Here is a 21,939-nt window from a genome sequence, read left to right on the forward strand (position 1 = left end):
ATCAAAATCCTAGAGGAGAACATAGGCAGAAACCTCTACGACATAGGCCAAAGCAACATTTTTCATGACACATCTCCAAAGGCAAGAGAAACAAAAGATAAAATGAACTTGTGGGACTTCATCAAGAGCAAAAGCTTCTGCACAGCCAAGGAAACAGTCAAAAAAACTAAGAGGCAGCCCACGGAATGGGAGAATATATTTGCAAATGATGCTACAGATAAAACACTGGTATCCAAGATCTACAAAGAACTTCTCAAACTCAATACGTGAGAAACAAATAAACAAATCATAAAATGGGCAGAAGATATGAACAGACACTTTTCCAATGATGACATACAAATGGCTAACAGACACATGAAAAAATGTTCAAAATGATTAGCCTTCAGGGAAATTCAAATCAAAACCGCACTAAGATACAACCTTATGCCAGTTAGAATGGCAAAAATGGACAAGGCAAGAAATAACAATTGCTGGAGAGGACGTGGAGAAAGGGGATCTCTCCTACATTGTTGGTGGGAATGCAAGTTGGTACAGCCACTCTGGAAAGCAGTGTGGAGGTCCCTTAAAAAGTTAAAAATTGAGCTACCCTATGACCCAGCCATTGCACTACTGGGTGTTTACCCAATGATACAGACGTAGCGAAGAGAAGGGCCATATGCACCCCAATGTTCATAGCAGCATTGTCCACAATACCTAAATCATGGAAGGAACCGAGATGCCCTTCAACAGATGACTGGATTAAGAAGTTGTGGTCCATATATACAATGGAATATTACTCAGCTATCAGAAAGAACGAGTTCTCAACATTTGCTGCAACATGGACGGCACTGGAGGAGATAATGCTAAGTGAAAAAAGTCAAGCAGAGAAAGACAATTATCATATGATTTCTCTCATCTATGGAAGATAAGAACTAGGAAGATTGGTAGGGGAAGAAAGGGATAAAGAAACGGGAGGTAATCAGAAGGGGGAATGAAGCATGAGAGACTATGGACTCTGGGAAACAAACTGAGGGCTTCAGAGGGGAGGGGTTGGGGGAATGCGATAGAATGGTCATGGGTAGTAACGAGGACATGTATTGCATGGTGCACTGGGTGTTATATGCAAGTAATGAATCATTTAACTTTACATCAGAAATCAGGGATGTACTGTATGGTGACTAACATAATATGATAAAAAACATTAAAATAAAAAAATGACAAAGAAAACAAAAGTCACAGGGGGCTCAGAGGGCCATGCTAGTTCTCCCGCCCTCAATGCTCAGCGGTGCCCCGAGGGGCACGGGTGGCTGCGCGGCAGTAGACTGAGTCCGGCGCTGGGGCTCGGGTGTCCCCAATTCCCAGCACTATGGTGCCAGGCCCCTGGGGAGGGACCCCTTGGCAGCTGACGTAGAGTTAGTGTTGGCCCCAGGAGCCTGGCGGGCCCTATCCTTCGACTGTGCGGCCAGCAGAGCGGTGGGCCGAGGTGAGCCCATGGGGGAGGGCGAGCGGGGGACCAAGCGTAGTGGCACGGGGGGCCATCAAAGGTCGCCAGGGGCTTGGGGGGACCTGCCGGTTCTCCCATCCTGAATGCTTGTGGGCGCCCCGACGGGCCCTGGTGGCTGCGTGGCGGCAGGCTGAGTCCAGCGCTGGGGCTTGGGGGCCCCAATCCCCTGCACTGGGAGGCCAGGCCCCAGAAGAGGAACCCCTTGGCCCCCGACCTAGGGTTAGGGTAAAGCTATAGGAGCCCGGCAGGCCCAATCCGCTGGCTGTGCAGGGAGCAGAGCCGTGGGGCGAGGTGAGGAAGCAGGGGAGGGGGAGCATGGGCCAAATGGTTGAGGCGGGGGGGCCCTCGAAGGTTGCCGGGGGCTCTGGGGCCCTGCCCGTTCTCCTGCCCTGAATGCTCGGCGGCGCCCCCAGGGGCCCGGGTGGGTGTGTGGCATCAGGCTGAGTCCTGCGCTGGTGCTCACGTGTCCCCAAATCGTGGTGCTGAGTTGCCAGGTGCCTAGGAAGGGGCCCCTCAGTGGCCAACCTAGGGTTAGGGATAGGCCCCAGCAGCCCGGCATGCAGGATCCGCCCACTGTGCGGAGAGCAGAGAGGCAGGATGAGGTGAGGGTGCGGGGGAGGGGGATCATGGGCCCAATGGTCAATGACGTGGGGTGCCATCGAAAGTCGCTGGGGGCTCGGGGGCCCTGCCCATTCTCACGCCCTGAATGCTCAGCAGCACCCCGATGGGCCAGTGTGGATGCGTGGCTGTAGGCTGAGACTGGTGCTGGGCTCGGGGGACCCCAATCCCTGGTGCTGCGGCGCCGGACCCCTGGGGAGTAGCCCCTCCGCAGGGGAACTAGGTTTTCTTCGGGTTAGGCCACAGTAACCTGGCAGGCACAATCGTTGGGCTCTGCAGTGGGGCACGTGAGTGAGCTTTGGCTAAGGCACAGGGCCCTTCCTTCTTCGAAAGGACAGCGAGGAGACTGTGATCTGGGGGCTGCTGGACCCTCATCCCACACATCTGCCATTCCTGTGAGAGGGCCCAGGTCTGAGGCCTTCTTCTGCAGAAGAGGAAAGGGGTCCTGGAGAGCCCTGGGTGGGGTGTGGGCACTGTGGGAGAGCAGAGCGGGCTGGAGGGCAGCCTCAGCCCCTAACAGAGTCATTCCCCATCCCTGCCGCCTCCCAGCCTTGTCTCTACCCCAATCCTGGGACCCAGAACAAAGGGCATGGCTTCCACACATCTGGTGGAACGTCGACACTGGGTGCTCAGCAGGTACTCAGGAGACCCAGGGAGGGCTCGGGGACTGGACGTCCCCCACCCAGTGGGAGATTAGTGTCCACAGAAGGACACCCTCTCCTGGCACCTACAGAACGAGGCAGCACGTAGGCACGGGAGGGGAAGTGGGCGGTATCGGGAGGGTCCTGGGAAGGCCAGGGATGGGACAGAGTCCCTTAGTTCCCTCCTTGGTTGGATAGTCACAGAGCACTAGTGTGCACTGAGGGCAATGACCACGCCAGACACGCCACCCCTCACTGCCCACATGCAGTGGAAGTCACGAAGCAAGTGGGCAGGGAGACTGAGCAGGGCGTCCAGCTTCCACTTGGAGGACAGAAATGGTCACACCAGGGGTCAAGGACTCCCACTCACAGAGGCTTTGGGCCAGCCCAAAGGTGGACATGGAGTAGGAATGGGCTCTGACAGCCAGGAGCCGGGGACCCAGGGGCCCAGGTTCCCACAGGGGTTCCCTGGGGCATCCGTGTGGGAGGTGCCCTGTCCTCTGACTCCTCTGCCCACCTGTCTGTCCCCAGGGCCATCTCCTCCATCCTGGGCACCTGGCTGGGCCACTACCCTGAAGATTTCTTCCAGGCCCCAGAATTTCCCTAAAGACACTACTGGCATACGTAGGGTTCCTCGTGCCAGGCTCAGACCTGGAGCAACGTGCCTGGCTCCTCCTCTCTCGGCTGCGACACCTCGAGCCCGCTGAGCCGGAGGCTGGGGATGAGGAGGACTGGGGGTGACTGATGGAGGCCAGTGGAGGGGAGAGAGTGGGCCACACAGACCAAGCCTCCACAGACTGCAGTGTGGCTGGGAGCAAGGAGTGGTCTCACATCACTGTCCCCATGGGCTACAGTTGGGGAGACCACCCAGGGACGGGTTCTTAGGCTCAGATAATATTGACTGGTGGGCAAACTTGTCTTCATTTGGAAGGGACATGGAAAGACAATCATGATGACCATACTTTCTCTTCTTGGAACAACAGCAGCATGCCCCAGGACGAGATCTGAAAGCGGCCCGAAAGCTAGTCCCAGCTCCCACTGTGGTGCCTGATGCAGCTTCAGAGCCTGAGCTGGAAATACCCATCACTGGTGCTGAAGCTCAGCAACTCAAAAGAGCACGGACGTCACCAGCCGAATCGGGCCCAACACAGCTGGTGGTCAGAGCTCTGATCCACCGTGAGGACGTGCAAGAGTCACCTGTGCCCTTGGAAAGCCAGGAGCCTCAGCAGGCCCCAGCACCAGCCACAGAGGTCCCTGAAGAGCCCGAGATGACACCTCCCACGTCAGAGCCACGGCAGGATATACTCCCAGCTCTGACTCTCTGTCGGGAGCTAGAAGAGTCACCCGCACCTTTGGAAAGCCCAGAGCCCGAGCAGGCTCCAGCACTAGCTATGGAAGTCCCTGAAGGGCCCCTGATGCCACCTGCTCTGTCAGAGCCGGCGCAGGACATACTCACTGCTCTGACTCCCTGTCAGGAGCTCCAAGAGCCACCTCCGCCCTTGGCAGCGCCGGAGCCCGAGCAGCCTGCAGCACCAGCTACGGAGGTCCCTGAAGAGCCCCTTAGGCCGCGTCCCATGTCACAGCCAACAGAGGATATACTCACAGCTCTGACTCCATGTCAGAAGCTCCAAGAGCCTTTTTCGCCTTTGGCAACCCCGGAGCCCGAGCAGGCTCCAGTCCTATCTACAGAAGTCCCTGAAGAGCCCCTAGGCCACGTGACATGTCAGAGCAACCGGGGTATACACTCACAGCTCTGACTCTCTGTAAGGTGTTAGAAAGGTCACCTGCACCTTTGACAGCACGGGAGCCTGAGCAGGCTCCGGCACCAGCCATGGAGGTCCCTGAAGAGCCCGTGATGACAAATTCCATTTCAGAGCCACAGTGGGATATACTCACAGCTCTGAGTCTCTGTCAGGAGCTTGAAGACCCACCTGCACATTTCGCAGCCGCAGCGCCCGCGCACGTTGCAGCACTAGCTCTGGAGGTCCGTGAAGGGCCCCTGATGCCACTTGTCATGTCAGAGGAAGCGGAGGATACACTCACAGCTCTGACGAACGGTCATGAGCTGCAAGAGCCACCGGCGTCTATGGCAGCCCCAGAGCCCAAGCAGGCTCCAGCTCCAGCTATGGAGATCCCTGAAGGGCCCCTGATGCCACCTGCCCTGTCTGAGCCGGCGCAGGACATACTCACAGCTCTGACTCGCTGTCAGAAGCTCCAAGAGCCACCTGCGCCCTTGGCAGCCCTGGAGCCCGAGCAGGCTGCAGTCCCAGCTATGGAGGTCCCTCAAGAGCCCCTTAGGCCACGTGACATGTCAGAGCCAGCGGAGGCTATACTCACAACTCGGACTCTCTGTCGGGAGCTAGAAGAGTCACCTGCACCTTTTGCAGCCCCGGCGCCCGCGCACGCTGCAGCACTAGCTCTGGAGGTCCCTGAAGGGCCCCTGATGCCACCTGCCCTGTCGGAGCCGGCGCAGGACATACTCACAGCTCTGACTCCCTGTCAGGAGCTCCAAGAGCCACCTCCGCCCTTGGCAGCACCAGAACCCGAGCAGCCTGCAGCACCAGCTACAGAGGTCCCTGAGGAGCCCCTTAGGCCACGTCCCATATCAGAGCCAACAGAGGATATACTCAGGGCGCTGACCCTCTCTCAGGTGCAAGAAGAGTCACCTGCACCTTTGAAAGCACGGGAGCCTGAGCAGGCTCCGGCACCAGCCATGGAGGTCCCTGAAGAGCCGGTGATGACACCTCCCATTTCAGAGCCACGGCAGGATATACTCAGCGCTCTGACTCCCTGTCAGGAGCTTGAAGACCCACCTGCACCTTTGGCAGCCCCGGCGCCCGCGCACGCTGCGGCACTAACTATGGAGGTCCCTGAAGGGCCCCTGATGTCACTTGCCTTCTCAGAGCCAGCGGAGGATATACACAGAGCTCTGACTCCCTGTCAGCAGCTCCAAGAGCCACCTGCACATTTTGCAGCCCAGGAGTCCAAGCAGGCTACAGCACCAGTTATCGGGCTTGCCGAAGGGCGCCGCCTACCAACTCTCTCAGTGGAGCATACGGCCTCGGCCCCGGCCCCGGAGCAGCAGTTCCTGCTCGCTGAATCCCCAAAGGACGGCTTCCCCTCCCCTGTCATTCCAGTGTTTCTAATTTTTGCGTTGTTCATGCACCTATTTCATAGCTTAATACATTCTGGTCTATAAATAAAGGATAAATTGAGTTTTCATGGAATTTTACTCTGATCCTTTTAAACTGTACCTCCAGGTGTCATTAGGTACACAGTGTTTCACAACCTGTCCTTCTACAATATTTCCCTCCCAGACACTCCCGTGCCACTCGTCAGATACTGCTCATTCCCTCAGCCCAGTCCCTGTAGCCACGGCTCCCCTCTCATCTCCGCCTCTGTGAGTTACTTCTTCTGGGTTTTCATGTGTGTGGGATCAGGCAGTGTGGCCTTTCTGTATCTAGCTACGTAACCTATGAGTGATTCATTTTTTTTTTCAGCTTTTTTTCTCTTAAAAAACAAACAAACACAGAAAAACAAAAACAGAAACAAAAAAAAAAACCCTTTTCACTACAAAGGAATATTGCTGATACAATACTGCGCATGTGAAGCCCCAAAATGAAATGTTTTCATGATCTGGGATAGGCTTCCCTTTTGTAAGTGTGACCCAGGAGCCAGAAATCTCTGGGTCCAGGAGACACCTTCAAAATCTTTCATTTTCCTGGATAGGCCAGGTTTCAATGATTCTAATGTGCATGTTATAAAAATATTAAGACTGCATATTAAATCTTCCTCTTTATTACAAACATATCAGGTAATTTAAAAGTTCTCTAAGGTTTCAGCCAGATTACGTTTTGGTAGCAAAAGAGTGATGTAAATATGAAGAAAGGAAGACACATTCCTTCTACCTTCTACCATGATAGCCCATAACACATGGCGTCCCTCTTCCAGTCCTTTCCCTCGGAGTGTATGGGTGAGTGAGAGCGGGGGAGGGGGTTTGCCTGTGTGGGGGACAGGGTGGGGCAGGGAGGGTTCCACAGCTGGGCTCTTGTTCGGCCTGAGGTCCCCACAGTGGACAGGCACTGCTACTCCTCTCCTGTCCCCTTCTGCATTTTCAGGGGCTACACATCATTTACTCAGCAGCACCACCTGCCCAACAACTGAGACCTCTCCAATTCTTTGAGTCTCCTCCTTAAAGTGAAGAGTACAATGTGCCGTAAATCTCTTCTGCTTTAGGGCTGTTTCCTAAAAGCACAATTTCTGGAACACACGCTAGTCCCATTGTTGGGAGTATTGGCTGCAGGGTCCTCTAGCTATACTCTCTTTCTTTCCGTGGAGCCTTGCTCGGGAAAGGAGGGTCCCCGGAGACTAGAGATGAACCCTGAAATCACGAGGAAGACAAGCCAGCACTGAGGCCACCAGGCTACCTGGGCGGGACCCGTGGAGCACGGGAGAGCCTGTCCCTACCGCCCTCATGGATCCTCCCTCCACAAGCAGCCCTGCCCCCCCACCCCACCCCCACCCCCCGTCCTGGAACACCCCTCATCCAGACCCCGTCCCGGGACACACCCCAGCCACTCCAGCCCCTCTTGCTCTAGAACTCAGCTTCTAAGTAGAGCAACCGGGTCCTGCTTCCAGGCCAGCAGAGGGGCGTCGGCCGGGCCACACTTGTCTGCTTGCTCCGGGTCCATCCTTTTTGGGCCCTCTCCTCGCAGGAAGGAACCAACCTCTCAGGGCCGCTCAGCTCAGGGAGTCACAGACATGACCTGAATGTGTTCATCCATATGTCCACTAGGTGGCAACAGCGAGAACTGCTTGAACCTCTGTGAACAGGAGGGACCTTTACTGAGGAGGCAAGAGAAGGCTAGCTGAGGAGGACAAAGCCGGAACTGACACCCCACACCCACCCCCCACCATGGGGTGGACGTGACATTCCTCAGGCACTCCCGGCTGCCCTAAAGGGCAAAGAAATAGTTCACCTATAGACACCACAATCCTGCAAGACTTAAGTCTCCCTCAGTTTCCCAACGTCTTAGCACTTTACAAGAACCAAGCCTTTCTATCAATTACTTAGCTTCCTGAAGGGAAAGTAGATACAATGAAATGTCCTTCTAATCTGCAGCCTCCAGGAAGTTCCCAACCGTCTTAATGTCCATGCCTTGCTAGAGGGCAAAACCACCTTCCCTAGACAATGGCAAGGCCTCTGTACCTTGGGAGTCTTCTTTAACATATGCAAGTATTATCTCAACCTCCCTTTTCCCTTCCCTTCCCCCAACCCCATAGTCTTATCATCAGCCACCCCTCACAAGCCGGGGCAGCAGCTCTATCTGCCACGGGTCCTGTCATAAACCACCAGTTTTGCACCAAAGACGTCTCAAGAATTCTCTCCTGGTCGTCGGCTCCGGGTTCCACCCCACTGAACCTCACCTATATTCCACGACCTCCTCATTTCCAAAGCACACTGGGTGCTCATGGAAGCTGCAGGATGGACAGAGCCTCAACCGGCGGCTTTGGCACTGGGCATAGCCCCTCCACACCCCTCAGGCTCCTCCAGCAGTGACCCCCTGCCCCTGCCAGCCCCAATTCCCGATAACCCTCCGGTTCAGTTGTTGTGAGAGCAGTGCCTACGCTTCCTGCTCGAGACCCAAGTGAGGAGAAGGGAGAGATCCCTCTCCTCGCACGAAGTCACTTGACGGGGAGTCCACTTGATCAGAAGCTCTCCGTCTGGGAGCCCTGCAAAGGACAGGAATGCTGTGACCCTCCGCCTTCCCCCAAGGAGCTTTGGTGTGGGGAGCACCGCAGACGTCTACACAACTTGGCGCACAACAGCATCACACCTCCGCGCCTACAGATGCGGGCGGCCGTTTTTATTCTCACCCTCTCAAGAGGCGGGGAAAGCCCTCTGGGAACGCAAGGCACACAGAGCAACCCGCTGACCCTGAGCCCCACCGGGCCCCCTGGCAAGGGGCAGTGCATCCCCGTCCAGGCAAAAACACCTGCGAAACAGGGCACTAGGCCCCTGCCCCCCGAAAACGAGGTGAAACAACAAGTGAACAGCAAGTTTACAGACCAAAGAGGACGGCCAAACTCCAGCGCTAGGGGAAAATAGCACCTAGAGCTCGAGGCTTTTTCTCATCATTCATTTCTCTCTCCATTCAACATTTTCCATTTCGTTGTTTTTTTTTTTTTTCTGTCTTTTTTCCCTTTCCAACTACTTTTTCTTTTTCTTTTAGCAACTCTTCATTTTTCAATCTTTTCTTAACTTTCATTTTTTACATTGACATTTGATACACATATTCTTCATTCTTGGATTCCTGTCGCTATATTCAATTTGATTTCTGTGTATATATGAGTTTGGCTTTCTTTACCATTTTGGGATTTAGTGACTTCCAACACACAGACCAACAGACACTCGGGACCAAGTGGCTCACCCTGTTTTGTCCACCCTGTGAGATCCTAATCTCTCTCTCCCCCATCCATTCTTCTCTGGGAAAAGTGACTAGAGGGAGGGATTCACGGCAAAAGAAAGAGCCAGAGGTAACCCTCTCGGCCACTGATCTAATGCATACGGTTTTAAGTAAGATGTCAGAGCTGGAACTCAGGATGACAATTACAGAGTTGCTAGCTGGGCTTGAAAAAAGTCTAAATGACACGAGAGACTCTCAGAGTGCAGAAATGAAATCGAATCAGGCCCAAATTCCAAAGGCTCTAACTGAGATGCAGTCTACATTGCATGTGGACACTCTAACGGCCAGGGTCAATGAGGCAGAAGACAGAGTCAGGGACACCAAAGACAAGCTGACGGAAAGGAAGGAAGCCGAGGAAAAGAGAGAAAGCCAACGAATGGACCATGGGTGGGGGAATCGAAAAATCAGTGATGCCACAAAAGGAAACAATATTGGAATTACTTCTGGCCCCGAGGGAGAAGACACAGAGGGACAGAAGATCTGTCTGTGTAGATCGTAGCTGAGAACTTCCCCAATCTGGGAGGGAAACGGGCATTCAAGTCCAAGAGGTAGAGAGGACTCTTCCCCAAATCCACAGGAATAGAGGAACACCCTAACATATACAGTGACGTTTGCAATTTCAGACACAAAGAGAAAATCCTGAAAGCAGCTTGAGACAAGAGGGTCTTCTAGCCACATACCTATCCACGGAGACCTGGCACACCAGAAAGGGCTGGCGTGATCGAGTCAGGGTACTAAATGAGAAAAACATGCAGCCAAGAATACTTTACCCAGCAAGGAGGCATTCCGAATAGGAGCAGAGATAAAGAGCTTCCAGGACAGAAAGGAACTCAAAGGATTTGGCCGCGAAACCACCCTGCAAGAAATAGGAAGGGGGATCCTGTAAGTGAAGAGACACTCCAAGAGTACCACAGACCAGAAAGAAACAGAGACCATCTACAGAATTAGGGACGTGACAGGTAACGCAATGGACTCATCTCCATCTGCTTTTTAGATTTTTTCTTTATCATTGGTCTGAAGCAATTTTATTGGGATGTAGGTTGATAAGGAGGGTTTTTTTCATGATCTTTATGTTTGGGGGTTTTGTTGGCTGGATTCCTGCATTCTTGAATCTCTGGGTGGAGAGGGTTCATACAATTCAGATAATAATCAGACATTACTTCTTCAAACAGTTTTTTTCTGTACCTCAGCCAATTTCTTATCTACCAGGCCACGTGAAATTGCTACAAAGCTCACACATACTCTAGTGTTTGTGTGCAGGGCGTGGTTTGCACCCTTCCTTTTCTCTGCTTTATTCTGGACAACTGCAATGATCATACATTCACGTTCTCTCTCTCTCTGTCTCTGTCTCTCTCTCTCTCTTTTTGCTATTTAGTGTCTAACGTGAAAGAAAGGCCATCTACTACATTTTTCATCTTAGACGTGCTACTGTTCAGCTCCAGAAGTTGGGTTTTCCTTGTTTTCATATTTTCTATATCTCTGTTTCACTTCATCCTTTGTGTACATTCTTACGTATATAAAACCTCTTTCTAACAGTGGTTTGAATGTCCATGTGCAATACTTCCATCGTCTTTTTCATTTCTGGGTAGGTTTCTATTGTTTAATCTTTCTCCTCAGTACGAGGTGAACTTTTCTCCTTCTTTGCATCCTGGTAATCTTTTGTTGGAAGGCAGCTATCGTGAATTTTAATTGTTAGATATTAACTATGGCTTATATTTCTACACATACCCTTGAGGATTGTTCTGATGGGGAGGTTCCTGGAAAACTATTTTATCCTTCCAGACTAGCTTTCCAAAGGTTTGTTAGGTGGTATCACAGTAGTCTTCAATGTATTTTGCTACTGTTCTGTTGGTATTCTGAGCTCTCTTTGCAATGTCCCACGAATTACGAGGTTTTCCACTCTGCCTGCTGCCGGTAGCACAGACTTTTCCTGATTGTGTGTGAAGGCTAGTGACATTTTCCTCTCTGCTTCCCCTGCGCTATTATTTTCCCCACACCACCTACGTTCCTCACACATGTGCCCTACTGCGGAATTCTATGACAACTCAAAAGTGATCCTAGATGGCTTTCTGAGGTCCTCTTTCTCTGTGCAGCTCTCCTCAGTATTCTGTACTGTAAACCACAGCCATATTGACTTCTCCAAACTTCCACCTTGCTGTCTCCAACTCATGGAAATGGCTGAGCTTCGCCTGTGTTCTACATTCCTGACCCGTAGACTAGAAATGAAATCTCTTTAGGCAGTAAGTTAGGGAAATGCAGAGTCCCTCATGTTTGTCTTCCCCCTTGCACTAGTCACTTCCCTGCATTGCCTGGAAATATATCGAAAGTGTTCTTTTGCCAGGGCGCCTGGGTGGCTCAGTTGCTTACGCCTCCGACTCGTGATCTGGACTCAGGTCACGAACTCAGGGTCTTGGGATCAAGACCAGCGTTGCGCATCACACTCAGCCCAGAGTCGGCTTGAGATTCTGTCTCCCCTCTCCCTCTATCCTCCCCACCCCCCACACTCTGTCTCTCAAACCAACACAGAAAATCTTTCAAATAAAAGAAAATCAGTTACGTAAGAGACAGCCTCTGCAACAAGGGGAAGACCCCAGCAGGGTCCGTGCCTTGCCCAGAATCACAGACTGGTAAGAAGGCAGAACCAGGCCTGAACCCAGCTCTCCGAGTGTCCTTAACGGTGGGGCCGTGGCTGAACCTAGCTACTCACTGGGAGCTCGGGAAGAGGTTGTGCTTTGGAACTGGCTGTAGACCTGCACATGGTATGGGGGTGATGAGAAGAAGCATCGACATCCCAGGCAGGAGGCATCCCAGCACGTACCCGTCTGAGGAGGAGCCCAGGCCAGGGCAACCCACTGACGGCACCCCTGCCCGCAGGACACTCAGAGGAAAGGAGGGATGGCTCGTGACACACGACTGGCAGCGTCTAGGGGTAAGGGTGGGCTCAGCCCCTCTAAGCCAAGGCTCCAATGCCTTCTGCAGGGTTTGCCTTGGAAATTAGAAAGCCTAAGACCTGGGAAAGCTATTTCCCATCCACCCCTAGGTGGGACTCTCATCTTCTGGGCCTGCACAATACGAGTATTGGGGCCCACACATGTGCACAGATACACACACAACACAATAGGGACTGTGGGTGGCATCGGAGGAGCTACAGACTCAGAGAAGGTGAGAAAGGAAGAAAATGTGGTGGCAGGTATTCCCTACGTGGGACACCACTCCCCCAATTTCTTAGATGGTATCCCACCTATGCCTGTGGACTTCCGCAAGAAGTCCGCTGGAAAAATCCCTATCGCACAGGCAAGACACAGACCATCCCTGACGGGCACAACGGCTTCTCCGGGGTCCCAAACAGGGAAGATGGAGACTTGCGTCAGAGCCCGGGGTGTTTCTAAGCTGGGGCCCTGGCTGCACCCAGACCTTCCCTAGGGCCTGCGGAGAGGGTTGTGTTGGTGTCACCGGGTACGCATGTGGCATGGCACGCAGAAAGGGGATGAGCAGTCGGCAGCCCAGAGCACTGTTTGTGTAGGTGCTAGTCCAGGTGTGGACTCGGGGAGGGGATCCCAGGAAGTGAAGTCACTTCCCTGATAACCGACCCCCACAGAACTTGGAACCCTGGTCACCAGGCACCCACATTCTAGTGCGGTCCCGTATCAGGCTCACTTGGCCAGAGACATTCGATAGCGAAAGATGTTCTCTTGCTGCGTGCCCATTTTCCGGGGCTCTGGCTTCCAGAAACCCCGGGCTGAGGGACTTTTCACCTGCTGCAGACACTGGCTCAACCCGCGCCCCCGACGCCGCAGGGCCTTTGCCAGGAGGTGCCGGAAGGTAATACTGAGCGGCCTAGGCCAGGCCAGGCCAGGCCAGGCCAGGCCACCTCTCCGAGCCATCCCTGGGCAGCCCCATCCCCCCAGTTTCAGGGAAAGAGGGGTATGTGGGGGAGGTCCCGCCCTGGGCTGGAGGAGGTTGCAGGGCAGTGGATACCCTGGGGATGCCTTCATGCTCACACCGATGCCACGGTGGGCAGGGTGGAAAGAGGATTCCTGAGGTGCCTCTCACCAGGGCCAGAGTGAATCCAAGGCCCTCGAGCTGTGTCACTTTTCTCTCCATGGTGGAGCTGCGTGCATCCTGGGGTGTGGTGGGTCTGCAAGGGAGTCCCCTGGGTCTGAGGACCAGCAAAGGCAGCCAGACAGACCTCCGAGGCCTCCCGCCTGGCTGCCGGGCACTGTCTTTACAGAGCTCCACACAGGAGACAGGGCAGGAGCTGAACGATGGGATCCCCTGCCCCACCTCCTTGAAGGACAGGAAGGAGTCCCCTACTGCCAACAAAGTCCAGCGCTGGCTCAGGGTGAGTGGAGGTGCCGGAGGGACCCAGCACCCAGGGCACCGATGCGGCACAAAGGGACCCAGATCCCAGAAACCAGCCTCTGGGCTCCTCGGGGCTCCCTCCTGGACTCCTGCTCCCATGTGAACCTGGATCCCCATCTCCTCCCCAAACCTGCCGTCAGGGCCCTGCCAACGGCCTTGGCCCCATGCACAGTCCCTATCCACATATCTGTACGAATATCAGAAAAGCGACCTTAAACCACCTCTCATCCCTTGCTCGAGATCCTGCTGAGCTGGGAGACTTTTCCCCAAAGGGGCCTGGGGCTCATGGTACTATGCCTATTGCTCTGCCCTTTGGTTGTGAAGGAACCCATCCCTGGGGCCCCTCCAGGGTCCGGAGCAGGCGCCTCCTTGTGCTGCACAACATTCCAGAAGGCCCATCCGTTACCGCAGCCACTGAGCCCTTCACAGAGGCAGGACGTTCATGTGATTCCCTTCTGTTGCCAACTCACAGCGCTGCACGGAACATCCTACGTGCCCTAAAATCCCGAGCACCCCCACCCATGAAACAGTCTCTGTGTTCTCAAGCCTGACATACATCGTCAGAAATCACAGGGACGATGCCGTTAGTGCAGGGAGCGGCTGTCAATACTCCGCTAACGATCTGACCTGAGATACCGACGTCCATTCACACACCCCCCACCTCACATCCCCGTATTGTTGCCATTCTCCTTTTTCCCTAAAGAGATTGCACGAGTTATGTTTTTGAGAGACAGACAGAGACAGAGACAGAGACAGAGACAGAGACAGAGACGGGGGTTGGAGACACAGAGGGAGAGACAGGATCCTCAAGCAGACCCTGCCCTAAGTGCGAAGCCTGACGACGGACTCGATCTCAGGACGCGCGCATCAGGAGCTCAGCCGAAACCAAGAGGCGGACCCTGAACCCACGGAACCAGCCAGGCACCTTGCTCCTTTTGTCTACTGTGGGCCCTCCTGTCCCACCTCTTTGCCTACGTCACCGAGAGCCTGGGGGTTTGCTCTGGGCTCCAACCCCCAACCCTCCTGGTGACCGCAGTGAAGACCGCATGTCTCCCCTGTCCCACCTCAGGCTAGAAAGGCCTCAACCGTGAAGAGCAATGGGACCTGCGTGGTGCGGCCCCAACGGGCAGAGCTGCTGAAGAAGCGAGTAGAACACCTGCTGCCCGCCTTCCTAGACGGAGACCTCAGCTACGTCTCCATGTTCCTGGCCACATACAGAGCTTATGCTACCACCCAGGAGGTGCTGGACCAGCTGGTGACAAGGTGAGCACCCTGCCCCTCCACAGCCCAGTGGGATTTGCCCACCTCCTGCCTGGGAGTCTGGGGAATGCCACCCAACTTCGCGGAGCCTCAGTGGGCTCCTCGGACTGGGGCAGAGTTATTACAGGGACTCAGTGGGGTCCTGGAGGGTAAGGACACCTGGGCGCCTGGCCCTGTGGAAAGGTCCTCTACGGGGGCTGTGGTCGTGCTCGTGGATCATCGTCCCGCTCCCCATGAAGAAGCCTCTGCCTCAGCCCTCACCGTCACCACGGTCTTGAGCTGGGCTCTTTTCCCCTTGGAAAAGGACATCTGACACTCCATCTGGGGTCTGTGTCCTGGGTGAGACCAGAGCAGGCATGCCCGGGCATGAGCAGGGGGCCCCAGGCCCACTCAGCTCTCTGGGATGGGGCTGGTGGGGGCCCTTTCATTCATCGAGCATAAAGGATGGATGCCCTTCTAGGTGCAGACCTGCAGACGCTTCCCTGGGCGCTGACTGTGATCCCACGCACACAGCAGACAGCACCCGGGAGCACCCCAGGGCTCCATTCTAGTCGGCAGTCAGACAGTGACACTAGATACGATGAGAGGGAGGGTTCACAGGGCATTTCATGCGATCCCCCCCCCACCCCTCCGGCCTCCTCTAGCTACGGATGCGTCCTCTCTTCCTGGGACGAGATCGGCGGAGACCAGGAGCAGCGGGGCACGTGAGTGAGCTTTGGCTAATGCACAGGGCCCTTCCTTCTTCGAGAGGGCAGCGAGGGGACTGTGATCTGGGGGCTGCTGGACCCTCATCCCACACATCTGCCATTCCTGTGAGAGGGTCCAGGTCTGAGGGCTGCTTCTGCAGAAGAGGAAAGGGGGCCTGGAGAGCCCTGGGTGGGGTGTGGGCACTGTGGGAGAGCAGAGCGGGCTGGAGGGCAGCCTCAGCCCCTAACAGAGTCATTCCCCATCCCCGCCGCCTCTCAGCCCTGTCTCTACCCTAATCCTGGGACCCAGAACAAAGGGCGTGGCTTCCACACATCTGGTGGAACGTCGACACTGGGTGCTCAGCAGGTACTCAGGAGACCCAGGGAGGGCTCGGGGACTGGACGTCCCCCAGCCAGTGGGAGATTAGTGTCCACGCAAGGACACCCTCTCCTGGCACCTACTGAACGAGGCAGCACGTAGGCACGGGAGGGGAAGTGGGCGGTATCGGGAGGGTCCTGGGAAGGCCAGGGATGGGACAGAGTCCCTTAGTTCCCTCCTTGATTGGATAGTCATAGCAATGACCACGCCAGACACGCCACCCCTCCCTGCCCACATGCAGTGCAAGTCACGCGGCAAGTGGGCAGGGAGACTGAGCAGGGTGTCCAGCTTCCGCTTGGAGGACAGAAATGGTCACACCAGGGGTCAAGGACTCCCACTCACAGAGGCTTTGGGCCAGCCCCTCCTCAGTGACCAGGCCTGCCTCAGGCAGCTCTGCCACATCACAGGTGGACATGGAGTAGGAATGGGCTCTGACAGCCAGGAGCCGGGGACCCAGGGGCCCAGGTTCCCACAGGGGCTCCCTGGGGCATCCGCGTGGGAGGTGCCCTGTCCTCTGACTCCTCTGCCCACCTGTCTGTCCCCAGGGTCATCTCCTCCATCCTGGGCACCTGGCTGGACCACTACCCTGAAGATTTCTTCCAGCCCCCGGAATTTCCCTGCCTAAAGACACTACTGGCATACGTAGGGTTCCTCGTGCCAGGCTCAGACCTGGAGCAACGTGCCTGGCTCCTCCTCTCTCGGCTGCGACACCTCGAGCCCGCTGAGCCGGAGGCTGGGGGTGAGGAGGACTGGGGGTGACTGATGGAGGCCTGTGGAGGGGAGAGAGTGGGCCACACAGAGCAAGCCTCCACAGACTGCAGTGTGGCTGGGAGCAAGGAGTGGTCTCAGATCACTGTCCCCATGGGCTACAGTTTGGGGAGACCACCCAGGGATGGGTTCTTAGACAATACTGAGTGGTGGGCAAAGTTGCCTTCATTTGGAAGGGACATGGAAAGACAATCATGATGACCATACTTTCTCTTCTTGGAGCGACAGCAGCAGCCCCACAGCGAGATCCGCAACCGCGCCGAAAGCTAGTCCCAGCTCCCACTGTGGTGCCTGATGCAGCTTCAGAGCCTGAGCTGGAAAATCCCATCACTGCTGCTGGAGCTCAGCAACTCAAAAGAGCAGGGACGTCATCTGTCGTGTCGGGCCCAGTGCAGCTGGTGGTCAGAGCTCTGATCCACCGTGAGGACGTCCAAGAGTCACCTGCACCCTTGGAAAGCCAGGAGCCTCAGCAGGCCCCAGCACCAGCCACGGAGGTCCCTGAAGAGCCCGAGATGACACCTCCCACGTCAGAGCCACGGCAGGATATACTCCCAGCTCTGACTCTCTGTCGGGAGCTACAAGAGTCACCTGCACCTTTGGAAAGCCTGGAGCCCGAGCAGGCTCCAGCACTACCTATGGAGGTCCCTGAGGGGACCCTGATGCCACCTGCCCTGTCGGAGACGGCGCAGGACATACTCACTGCTCTGACTCCCTCTCAGGAGCTCCAGGAGCCACGTCCGGCCTTGGCAGCGCCGGAGCCCGAGCAGCCTGCAGCACCACCTTCGGAGGTCCCTGAAGAGCCCCTTAGGCCGCGTCCCATGTCACAGCCAACAGAGGATATACTCCCAGCTCTGACTCCCTATCAGGAGCTTGAAGACCGACCGGCACTTTTCGCAGCCCCGGCGCCCACGCACGCTGCAGCACCAACTATGGAGGTTCCTGAAGGGCCCCCGATGCCACTTGCCATGTCAGAGGAAGCGGAGGATACACTCACAGCTCTGACGAACGGTCATGAGCTGCAAGAGCCACTGGCATCTATGGCAGCCCCAGAGCCCGAGCAGGCTCCAGCTCCAGCTATGGAGGTCCCTGAAGGGCCCCTGATGCCACCTGCCCTGTCGAAGACGGCGCAGGAGATACAAACAGCTCTGACTCCCTGTCAGAAGCTCCAAGAGCCACCTGCGCCCTTGGCAGCCCCAGAGCCCGAGCTGGCTCCAGTCCTACCTATGCAGGTCCCTGAAGAGCCCCTTTGGCCACGTGACATGTCAGAGCCAGCGGAGGCTATACTCACAACTCGGACTCTCTGTCGGGAGCTAGAAGAGTCACCTGCACCTTTTGCAGCCCCGGCGCCCGCGCACGCTGCAGCACTAGCTCTGGAGGTCCCTGAAGGGCCCCTGATGCCACCTGCCCTGTCAGAGCCGGCGCAGGACATACTCACTGCTCTGACTCCCTGTCAGGAGCTCCAAGAGCCACCTCCGCCCTTGGCAGCACCGGAACCCGAGCAGCCTGCAGCACCAGCTACGGAGGTCCCTGAGGAGCCCCTTAGGCCACGTCCCATATCAGAGCCAACAGAGGATATACTCAGGGCGCTGACCCTCTCTCAGGTGCAAGAAGAGTCACCTGCACCTTTGACAGCGCGGGAGCCTGAGCAGGCTCCGGCACCAGCCATGGAGGTCCCTGAAGAGCGCGTGATGACAGCTCCCATTTCAGAGCCACGGCAGGATATACTCAGCGCTCTGACTCCCTGTCAGGAGCTTGAAGACCCACCTGCACCTTTGGCAGCCCCGGTGCCCGCGCACGCTGCGGCACTAACTATGGAGGTCCCTGAAGGGCCCCTGATGTCACTTGCCTTCTCAGAGCCAGCGGAGGATATACACAGAGCTCTGACTCCCTGTCAGCAGCTCCAAGAGCCACCTGCACCTTTGGCAGCCCCGGAGTCCAAGCAGGCTACAGCATCAGTTATCGGGCTTGCCGAAGGGCGCCGCCTACCAACTCTCTCAGTGGAGCATACGGCCTCGGCCCCGGCCCCGGAGCAGCAGTTCCTGCTCGCTGAATCCCCAAAGGACGGCTTCCCCTCCCCTGTCATTCCAGTGTTTCTAATTTTTGCGTTGTTCATGCACCTATTTCATAGCTTAATACATTCTGGTCTATAAATAAAGGATAAATTGAGTTTTCATGGAATTTTACTCTGATCCTTTTAAACTGTACCTCCAGGTGTCATTAGGTACACAGTGTTTCACAACCTGTCCTTCTACAATATTTCCCTCCCAGACACTCCCGTGCCACTCGTCAGATACTGCTCATTCCCTCAGCCCAGTCCCTGTAGCCACGGCTCCCCTCTCATCTCCGCCTCTGTGAGTTACTTCTTCTGGGTTTTCATGTGTGTGGGATCAGGCAGTGTGGCCTTTCTGTATCTAGCTACGTAACCTATGAGTGATTCATTTTTTTTTTCAGCTTTTTTTCTCTTAAAAAACAAACAAACACAGAAAAACAAAAACAGAAACAAACAAACAAACAAAAAAAACCCTTTTCACTACAAAGGAATATTGCTGATACAATACTGCGCATGTGAAGCCCCAAAATGAAATGTTTTCATGATCTGGGATAGGCTTCCCTTTTGTAAGTGTGACCCAGGAGCCAGAAATCTCTGGGTCCAGGAGACACCTTCAAAATCTTTCATTTTCCTGGATAGGCCAGGTTTCAATGATTCTAATGTGCATGTTATAAAAATATTAAGACTGCATATTAAATCTTCCTCTTTATTACAAACATATCAGGTAATTTAAAAGTTCTCTAAGGTTTCAGCCAGATTACGTTTTGGTAGCAAAAGAGTGATGTAAATATGAAGAAAGGAAGACACATTCCTTCTACCTTCTACCATGATAGCCCATAACACATGGCGTCCCTCTTCCAGTCCTTTCCCTCGGAGTGTATGGGTGAGTGAGAGCGGGGGAGGGGGTTTGCCTGTGTGGGGGACAGGGTGGGGCAGGGAGGGTTCCACAGCTGGGCTCTTGTTCGGCCTGAGGTCCCCACAGTGGACAGGCACTGCTACTCCTCTCCTGTCCCCTTCTGCATTTTCAGGGGCTACACATCATTTACTCAGCAGCACCACCTGCCCAACAACTGAGACCTCTCCAATTCTTTGAGTCTCCTCCTTAAAGTGAAGAGTACAATGTGCCGTAAATCTCTTCTGCTTTAGGGCTGTTTCCTAAAAGCACAATTTCTGGAACACACGCTAGTCCCATTGTTGGGAGTATTGGCTGCAGGGTCCTCTAGCTATACTCTCTTTCTTTCCGTGGAGCCTTGCTCGGGAAAGGAGGGTCCCCGGAGACTAGAGATGAACCCTGAAATCACGAGGAAGACAAGCCAGCACTGAGGCCACCAGGCTACCTGGGCGGGACCCGTGGAGCACGGGAGAGCCTGTCCCTACCGCCCTCATGGATCCTCCCTCCACAAGCAGCCCTGCCCCCCCACCCCACCCCCACCCCCCGTCCTGGAACACCCCTCATCCAGACCCCGTCCCGGGACACACCCCAGCCACTCCAGCCCCTCTTGCTCTAGAACTCAGCTTCTAAGTAGAGCAACCGGGTCCTGCTTCCAGGCCAGCAGAGGGGCGTCGGCCGGGCCACACTTGTCTGCTTGCTCCGGGTCCATCCTTTTTGGGCCCTCTCCTCGCAGGAAGGAACCAACCTCTCAGGGCCGCTCAGCTCAGGGAGTCACAGACATGACCTGAATGTGTTCATCCATATGTCCACTAGGTGGCAACAGCGAGAACTGCTTGAACCTCTGTGAACAGGAGGGACCTTTACTGAGGAGGCAAGAGAAGGCTAGCTGAGGAGGACAAAGCCGGAACTGACACCCCACACCCACCCCCCACCATGGGGTGGACGTGACATTCCTCAGGCACTCCCGGCTGCCCTAAAGGGCAAAGAAATAGTTCACCTATAGACACCACAATCCTGCAAGACTTAAGTCTCCCTCAGTTTCCCAACGTCTTAGCACTTTACAAGAACCAAGCCTTTCTATCAATTACTTAGCTTCCTGAAGGGAAAGTAGATACAATGAAATGTCCTTCTAATCTGCAGCCTCCAGGAAGTTCCCAACCGTCTTAATGTCCATGCCTTGCTAGAGGGCAAAACCACCTTCCCTAGACAATGGCAAGGCCTCTGTACCTTGGGAGTCTTCTTTAACATATGCAAGTATTATCTCAACCTCCCTTTTCCCTTCCCTTCCCCCAACCCCATAGTCTTATCATCAGCCACCCCTCACAAGCCGGGGCAGCAGCTCTATCTGCCACGGGTCCTGTCATAAACCACCAGTTTTGCACCAAAGACGTCTCAAGAATTCTCTCCTGGTCGTCGGCTCCGGGTTCCACCCCACTGAACCTCACCTATATTCCACGACCTCCTCATTTCCAAAGCACACTGGGTGCTCATGGAAGCTGCAGGATGGACAGAGCCTCAACCGGCGGCTTTGGCACTGGGCATAGCCCCTCCACACCCCTCAGGCTCCTCCAGCAGTGACCCCCTGCCCCTGCCAGCCCCAATTCCCGATAACCCTCCGGTTCAGTTGTTGTGAGAGCAGTGCCTACGCTTCCTGCTCGAGACCCAAGTGAGGAGAAGGGAGAGATCCCTCTCCTCGCACGAAGTCACTTGACGGGGAGTCCACTTGATCAGAAGCTCTCCGTCTGGGAGCCCTGCAAAGGACAGGAATGCTGTGACCCTCCGCCTTCCCCCAAGGAGCTTTGGTGTGGGGAGCACCGCAGACGTCTACACAACTTGGCGCACAACAGCATCACACCTCCGCGCCTACAGATGCGGGCGGCCGTTTTTATTCTCACCCTCTCAAGAGGCGGGGAAAGCCCTCTGGGAACGCAAGGCACACAGAGCAACCCGCTGACCCTGAGCCCCACCGGGCCCCCTGGCAAGGGGCAGTGCATCCCCGTCCAGGCAAAAACACCTGCGAAACAGGGCACTAGGCCCCTGCCCCCCGAAAACGAGGTGAAACAACAAGTGAACAGCAAGTTTACAGACCAAAGAGGACGGCCAAACTCCAGCGCTAGGGGAAAATAGCACCTAGAGCTCGAGGCTTTTTCTCATCATTCATTTCTCTCTCCATTCAACATTTTCCATTTCGTTGTTTTTTTTTTTTTTCTGTCTTTTTTCCCTTTCCAACTACTTTTTCTTTTTCTTTTAGCAACTCTTCATTTTTCAATCTTTTCTTAACTTTCATTTTTTACATTGACATTTGATACACATATTCTTCATTCTTGGATTCC

General features: G+C 55.0%; 1 protein-coding gene across 1 annotated transcript in view; it reads right to left on the reverse strand.

Moving 5' to 3' along the window:
• The window catches only part of LOC125282191 (uncharacterized), an 89,954-nt gene that overhangs the window by 37,721 nt on the left and 30,294 nt on the right, over nucleotides 1-21,939 (reverse strand). Inside the window, exon 4 of the mRNA XM_057306416.1 lies at nucleotides 9,980-10,065. Coding sequence (XP_057162399.1) covers nucleotides 9,980-10,065 — 86 coding nt within the window. The remainder of the gene's footprint in view (nucleotides 1-9,979; nucleotides 10,066-21,939) is intronic.

The sequence above is a fragment of the Ursus arctos genome, unplaced genomic scaffold (assembly GCF_023065955.2).
Source record: "Ursus arctos isolate Adak ecotype North America unplaced genomic scaffold, UrsArc2.0 scaffold_37, whole genome shotgun sequence".
Classification (NCBI taxonomy): Eukaryota; Metazoa; Chordata; class Mammalia; order Carnivora; family Ursidae; genus Ursus; species Ursus arctos.